At 39.8% G+C, this 7,688-nt stretch overlaps 1 protein-coding gene across 12 annotated transcripts in view; it reads right to left on the bottom strand.

The window, feature by feature from the left end:
- Window positions 1-1,191: 1,191 nt before the first annotated feature.
- The window catches only part of LOC138212129 (serine-aspartate repeat-containing protein I-like), a 29,291-nt gene continuing 22,794 nt past the window's right edge, over window positions 1,192-7,688 (bottom strand). For 10 of the 12 annotated variants that reach the window (XM_069172383.1, XM_069172384.1, XM_069172389.1 and 7 more), the window contains one exon: window positions 1,192-7,584. In XM_069172383.1, the coding sequence (XP_069028484.1) occupies window positions 7,433-7,584 (152 nt within the window). In that variant the 3' untranslated portion in view covers window positions 1,192-7,432. The remainder of the gene's footprint in view (window positions 7,585-7,688) is intronic. The other 2 variants (XM_069172394.1, XM_069172395.1) reach the window with 1 other exon arrangement.

Genomic DNA, 7,688 nt, shown 5'->3' with positions numbered 1-7,688 from the left:
CAGATGTCTTTCGGGTTGAAAAAACTAAAAAAAAAAAACGCCCAGGAAGCCGTCACGGAGGTCCTCAGCGATCTCAACAGATCTGAACACAACGCAGTGAGCCAACATTTGATTTACACAGCTGAACATTTAATTTAATGCAAACGCATAGATTATTTTTTTTTTTTTTTTACCATTCTCGAACAAAGAAAATGCACGTGTGTAAAATCACACGTGACCACATACGCGTGATTTTTGCACACGTGAAACGTGAAATGCTGTGCTTGCTCATGGGAAACGCGGTTTTGGAACATTTTCATGAGGAAATGTGTGAAAGCCATGTAAGATTCCCATGTGAGATCATGGGATTACATGTGAGATCATTGGATCACATGTGAAATCATGGGATTACATGTGAGATCATGGGATTACATGTGAGATCATTGGATCACATGTGAAATCATGGGATTACATGTGAGATCATGGGATTGCATGTGAGATCATTGGATCACATGTGAAATCATGGGATTACATGTGAGATCATGGGATCACATGTGAGATCATTGGATCACATGTGAAATCATGGGATTACATGTGAGATCATGGGATTGCATGTGAGATCATTGGATTACATGTGAGATCATTGGATCACATGTGAAATCATGGGATTACATGAAATCATGGGATTACATGAAATCATGGGATTACATGTGAAATCATGGGATTACATGTGAAAACCATTAAACAAGAAGAAAAAAAGAAGATAAAACAAAGACGTGATGCAAATCAAGTTTTTATTTTCAAACATGCAATCTGAATATACGGACAAAACCTCCATGGAAACTTCAATGACACATAAATCAGGTACTTCATTTGCATAGAATTAATTCACCGGTCTGTTTCCATTGAACAGTTTTGTTTCACAAATTTTCCAAGAACTTTTTTTCTGGCGGATACAGATGCAACAATTTCAATTTGCGTGCTGTTTTAAAACTGTATGATTCGACACTCTTGACTAAAAATGTTTTCAAACTTCACTTTGGGAAGTCTGCAGTGGACCTCCATGATGGCTCCCCGTGTGGTGACCAACATATTTGACCATGAAAATACGGAAGCTTCCACACTTGGAGCGACATTTATCCGAGGACGGAGTTCATAACCCAGATTGTAGAAAAGAGGACGTTAATGTTTATTGTAGAAATGGGACACATGCATTTTTTTTTAATTTTTGCTTTTATCTGGTTCAAATATTTGACACTAAATGATGTACAATAAATATCCACTGCTTTTCTGTGCCTCTGAGTTCGACAGGCAACCTAATCTGCGCTAATTTACCTAATTTTGTTTTCGTAGTTAATAGCTATGTAAAACTGTCGGAAACTGCACTGTACAGATCAGTTTAATGTTCACATGAAGAGTTTTGTTCCAAAGTCAAGAGATAAACAAAAAAAACAAAAAAAAAGAAAGAAATCTCTGCAAATAATGTCTGTCATGGAAAAGGTAAACGACTCGATCATCTTTATCTGAGTTATTGATCAGTTTTTAGGCGCTATTTTTCACAATAAGGCTTCATCTTGGAATTGAACTCACTGCAGACGTTGTAATGACTTGGACCAGCAAAGTTCATTTCTTCACGGACTTTGACTAATGTTTGATTTATCTCAGCCAAAGCCACTTCTTCCATCAGAAATCTAACGTATCCTTTCTTACCATTGAGTATTTGTGCTTTGAAGCCGTTGGACACTGAATGACATTTTTTTTTTTAATGGTTGATAATTTACTGAAAATGAATGCATAGCTTGGAGTTTATTTATTTGATTTTCATATCACTGTTCTTTGATTGTATAGTTACAGTAGGAGCTGTAGGGAGACCAAACTACAACTGAATTGTGAAGTTATTATGGAAAGCCAGTATATTATAGGAGCAAAAAGCTGTTCAGTTAGCAGGTGTTAAATGTATAAATGTCCTCAAAGACAATTTGCTGAAATGCATTATGTAAAATAATTAAAAATAAATATGGACACGCAGAGATTTTTTTTTCTCACTGGTCACATTTCACTTGTTTTTGTGTCTTTTCTCGCAACTTTGCTTCGATAATAATAATAATGCAGCGTTTCATTGGAGTTTGAGAAGTGGCAATTTTAACTGGATCTGCAGGGAATCAATAATCAGGATGCGTTTCCTAGAAATAAGGCTGGGGCTCAAAATGCGTACCTCCATTCGCACACTTACTTGTGTCGTAAAAGAAGGGCCCTTTAAGAGAAAGATTCCTCCTCTGTCCTCATTGGTGGAGCTCAAGTCACGTGACTTCTGGGAGCACACTGGTCAGCCGTGCTGCCACCAGCACTTATGCTAGCACGCGTGGCTTCGGCCTTTCCGATGAATCCCTCTCCATCTGTTGGTGTGACGCCACGGAGGAGCTTTTGCTAGTAAGTGACATTGCTCACAAGTATTGTTTTGCCACGTGTATGAGCCATATTTTTGATGCTTACTGTTATATTAACTCTATTTGTTAATATTGTAGCTGGAGCTATTGTTGCTTTTGCTAATATGTACAAGCTAAAACCTAAGGGCTTTCTTTATTGTCATTTCAGTTCCACGGGATCATGGTACGTAAAGAAACCACGAGTGCTAAAGACATACAAGTAAAGGTGAGTCAATTTCCTCCCGAGTAGACGCAGTAGAGAGGACGGGAGAATTATCGTCCATATGAATTGTTGCAGATACCTCAAAGAGAGACACCGAAAATGCCCCTAAAAATATCAGCAAATATTTATTGAACTTGTGGCACAAAAACTGCATTGTGGTGAATTTTTCTGCATATTACACAACAGACATTCTCCGATTTTTGGAGCATTTTTTGCAGCCTGAAACATCACTGATGATATTTAATTGGCTACTGAAACGAGGCCGAGTCAAACCGTGTGATTACATTATACACCTCTGCTCTACAATTCACACAACAGGTAGACTCTCCCTTCAGGAAACATTCAAATTCAAAATCACTCCCCTCATTACAGTCTGATGAACTAAAACACAAAAATAGTCTCTCTAAATGAAGTAAATTACATTTTTCAGAGCAAACCAGTGTATGGATTTATCTATTTATTTTATCTTTCTGTGTCCTAATGAAGTTTCCAGAGTGCAACAAATACAACAAACTAATATCTACAGTCTTTGTACAGCATCTGAGTGAGAGTCATGTTTGTGTGCAACTGAAACACAACTGTGAACATTACAATTCCAAAAATGTGTTGCTGTCTTTGTTCAAATGACCTTATCATGCATAAAACATAAGAAATCATTAGCAAAAAAAAAGTGGTCCTTCCAAAAGAACCAAAAAAACCCTCAAACTGTGTTTGTCGTGGATGCACATTTCTTCAAAAACAACTTTAATTGAATTCAATCTTGTTGGTGCAATTAAAACAAACCCACCATTTCATCCGCTGACTTTAAAGCTTTCAACATTTTCAGACCGTTACTGCAGGTTTGATTGCTAAAACAACGTCAGGATAACTCATTTACGGCAACTGGTGAGTGAGTCGAACTCAGAAAATACAAAGTGAACACAAAAACCCTTTTACAAATTATGTACACATTAAACCGTGAAACTGCAGCTTGTGCAGCAAAAAGGAAACTTCGGATACAGAACCAAACAACCCAAATCTGACATTTAGATTCTCCTTAGAGGGTTAGAAAACCAGCAAATTATTGTCACGCTCCGGTATTTACGAGAGCTGACATTGCAAGATAGAAAAAAAACGTCTTAAGATCCAGCAGATGGCTGTAAAGTTAAAGAGCGACAAAACACAAGCCACTCTAGAAATATCACAATTCAAGGGTACCAGAAAACGTCCGGGATACACGTGTAAATTCTCAAACAAGAGCTGAGATGGGAAGTTTCAGCTCGGCACAATAACTTTTTGACACCGTAGTTTCAGACTCGTATTCGGATATATGCAGCGGTCGCAGTTGTGGATTTGTACATCATAGCAGAGTGAACTATTGGCCACGTCTGGTTGGACTTTGGTTTGCGCCAAAGGGCGGGAGCAGACTGAGGTGTAATACTTTTAATTAAAGCAAAATAAATTCCCGTCACGCTTGCGTCCGCTTTACATTTTGCATTGTTGTTCAGCTTGACCTCGTGCTCACGGCTCGCTTGTACATTTTTGTGCACATGCTGAAAGAACACGAGTAAATATCTCTTCAGCGCCGCCGGTGGTCAAAAAAACTCAGCAGGGAACCTGCACCGGTCAGCAGTTTGGTTGGTCGAGTGGTTAGTAAGGAAGCAGGTGAACTTGTGGCGGCAATAAGAAATTTATGCTGTAAATTTAAAAAAAGGAATTTGAAGAGGTTTCACAACAAAGAGAATTGACGGAGAATTGATTTTTTTTTTTTCTCTTTTGAGAATGAACTGCCTTCAAATCCTGGATAAAGTCTAGAAAAAAAAACGTCTCCTTGAAACCCAGAACAGAATTATTCTGCTCAATAATAATGCTGATGAATAAATACGACGCGGTCTCCGTGCGACTGGTTTCAGGTAACTACTGACCAAAGAAGAATCAAAGAATGAAAGAAAAAGTACGACGGCGAGCCATCGGTGTGAAGCACAGTGATAACGAGTACGGGAAGCACATGTCGCACTGTGGCTTTTAAAGAACAGCGTGCATGAGATCACTTGCTTTTATCATCCAAACACATTAAAACATGTCATCAGGGATGATGCGGAAGTCGAGGCTGAAGTCCGTTTTCCATCGCCGGGCTTACATGAATCGTATCAAACACTTCAGAGGGACTAGATCGTTTTGATTTTCTTCATGTGAGATCATAGTTGCAGTAAAACAGCATTTATGGTGTCGTTGCTATCTGTTCATTTCTTTTGTATTCAAGGCCTGCGGACAGAACAGAACCACGACCGGACTTCTGCTGCATCTCCCCGCTGGAATATGATTCATAAAAAATATATATGTATATATCTTTCACACCTTGAAGTAAACGGCACGTTTTTAAGGTGTGTGTGGTTTTTTTGTTTTTTTATAGGCCACTCCGACAAAAACCTCCGCTCAGCATGGCAGCTTCCGTAAAATGGTTGTCGGATCTCGTTTTGGCAACAAAACATGAGGACTGTTCACGCTTTAACCCCGCAGGGCCGCCGAAAGATCGCGCTACGCCTCAGAAAACCGCCAAACTAAACCCCGGAGTTTACAACCAGCCTCACGTTTCATGATCAACACTCACAAATCGGAGCCTGCACATGTTCAGTGTATTAAACTTCATGACTAATCAGGATTCACACGGTGGATTCAAAAGGGGCATTCGGGGTAAATAGGAAGCAATTTCGCTTTGTTGCGCAATTCGTGGCCTCAAACTCCACAGGTTTTAGCTGTTGCTATTTTCCTTGGAGCGAAGTCAAGTACCCGAAGATGCGTCTTTCCTTTAGGTTGCACTGCCCAAAGTGATTTTTATTTTTTTATTTATTTTTTTTTTTTTTAACTCGAGAGTAGATTTGCCTCAAAAAAAAAAAAAAAATTGCTTCCCTTCCTGTCCGAACACACGTTAAGATTTTTTGTGGGTAATCCTGAAACAGTCGTGGATAGACCTGCGGTACGGCGAGGATTCGTTAGCGCAGGCCCGAAGGCGGTTTGGCCCCACTTCACTAGCACCTCAAACATCAGTCAGTAACTGTTCCAGAAGGCAGTTTAACAGGTTCTTAGCAGGTCAAAACTGCGACGGTACGAGTGCGTCGCGCTCGAAGGTGAAAACTGACGAAGCTAACATAGGTCGTAAAAACACGCACGCAAAAACATCAGCTAGTAGATCAGGAACTATTAAGAGTGAATGAACTGTTGATCGAAGGCGAAGACGGCAGCAGACTCTGGGCCGGTGTGGGTCGTATCCCAGAATTAAGCCGACGCGGTCTTCAAACCCCCTTTTGGTTCTTTTTTTTTTTTTAACATCGGGTTTCCATTCAGTAAGACGACGATAGCATTTTCGCTGGTAAACGCTCAGCAACCGTTTTAGTTTTTTTTTTTCCTCTCAGCGCCAAAAGAGGCAGCTGTGTTGCTCACGTACGAAACCAGAGCTAGCTATGAACGATTGAGGTAAATGAAAAAAAGAGCTCGATAAAATAAGCTTCACACAAAGGACATTCATTCACTGCAGCGGACATCACAGCGTCTCATGAGTTGGCCACATCAAAGTTGTCCTGCACCGATTCCCTGTCTCTGAACGAGTCCAAAACAAACGGACGTAATGTGACTGTAAATAAATGACACTTGATTGAACTTAGTTTTTAAGACAAAGATAAACTTTGGCTTTTAAGGAATTTTTCAAATCAAGTTATTTCCCACATTGATGCAACATCAAAAGATAAACTGGTTCTTTTAAATGTGAATTTCAGGCAAACAGGACAAAGCTGACACTGAATTTCTCCGATTTAAAAATCCGTCAGTGAAAACTTGCTCTTTTATTCTAATTTCTACTTTTCAGAGGTTTTTTTATGAGCCTTCTCAGTGCCTTTTGGACGTAAACAAACCTGTTTTTGTTTTTTTTATCCCTATGTATTGGTACACAATGTTACTTCTGATCAATCAATATCTAAGATAATATACTGCATTTACAGTGTAGTAAGTATTTCAATTTAACGTCACGTTTTTTTTGTTTAGACTTTGAAAATAGAAGTACGTTTAATTTACCATAAATGACACGTGAGAAGTTGACCATGGCGCCGTCTAACGCACCGACGTGTTGACGAGGGAGGACAGATGTTCAGTGACAGGGATGCCGCTGGGATCAACGTGGGAGCTCCTGGGATTTCAGCGGCCAACGTTTGCATGCTAATCTATCGCAGACGCAGCTGAGCAGCAAAAAAACAATTAATAAAATAGTTATTTATGTGGTTAGATGCCCATTTTAACGGATATTTAATAACATTATAATCTGGAAGAAGTGTTTTCTTTGTGGCATTTTGGAATAAACATGTTTTTTTTTTCCAATTCAAAAAAATGCCTGAAACTTACAAAATGTCTGTTGTTGAGCATTTTGGTTATCATAAGGGCACCTGCCTTAAACTAAAAGTTTTTAAAAAAAAAGTGTGTCATGGAGAGGAAAGCAAAAAATGTTGAGACCCTTCATGCCATCCTAGATTAAAAAAAAAAAAAAAAAGTGCATTATGTACATTATAAGCGTAATTAAATCTACGATAGCAACAGGAAGTGGAGACAAAACCACAGAAAAGCGTAAGCTGAGGGGAAAATGGGAAATATTAACAGCGACCCCGAGGAGCTCAACCACTTAATAAATACATCAATAAATTAAAGACAAAGTAGTTTGTTTTTTCTCTGTCTGTCTGTGGCCGTCCTCTAGAATTTGAAACATCTGCCACAGATTCAGACGTCGCCCCCTGCTGGTCTGGGAGATGCAGCGGCGTCAGAGACGCAGCGTGTCGGGGTCCTACTGCCCCGACGACCGGGCTGCTCTCTGCTGCTCCAACATCGACCGGAGGGCAGGGGACAGCATGGTGGGGGACATGGCCGGGGTGAAAGGTCGTAAAGGGTACTGGGCGCCTTTGCCCGGGACGTAGATGCACTGGAAGTATCTCTGGCCTGCGAAGAGAGCAAAGACGATGACCGATGATGACATTGTTTAAAAAAAAAAAAAAAAATACACAAGAGTAGCAGTCCTCTGGTCAATTCATGTATCCATCACT

This window comes from Embiotoca jacksoni, unplaced genomic scaffold (genome assembly GCF_022577435.1).
Source record: "Embiotoca jacksoni isolate LCO1_2020_lvr unplaced genomic scaffold, fEmbJac1.0.p SCAF_52, whole genome shotgun sequence".
NCBI classification, from domain to species: Eukaryota; Metazoa; Chordata; class Actinopteri; family Embiotocidae; genus Embiotoca; species Embiotoca jacksoni.
The sequence above is the reverse complement of the archived record's forward strand: the minus strand, read 5'-3'. Positions and strand labels throughout refer to the sequence as shown.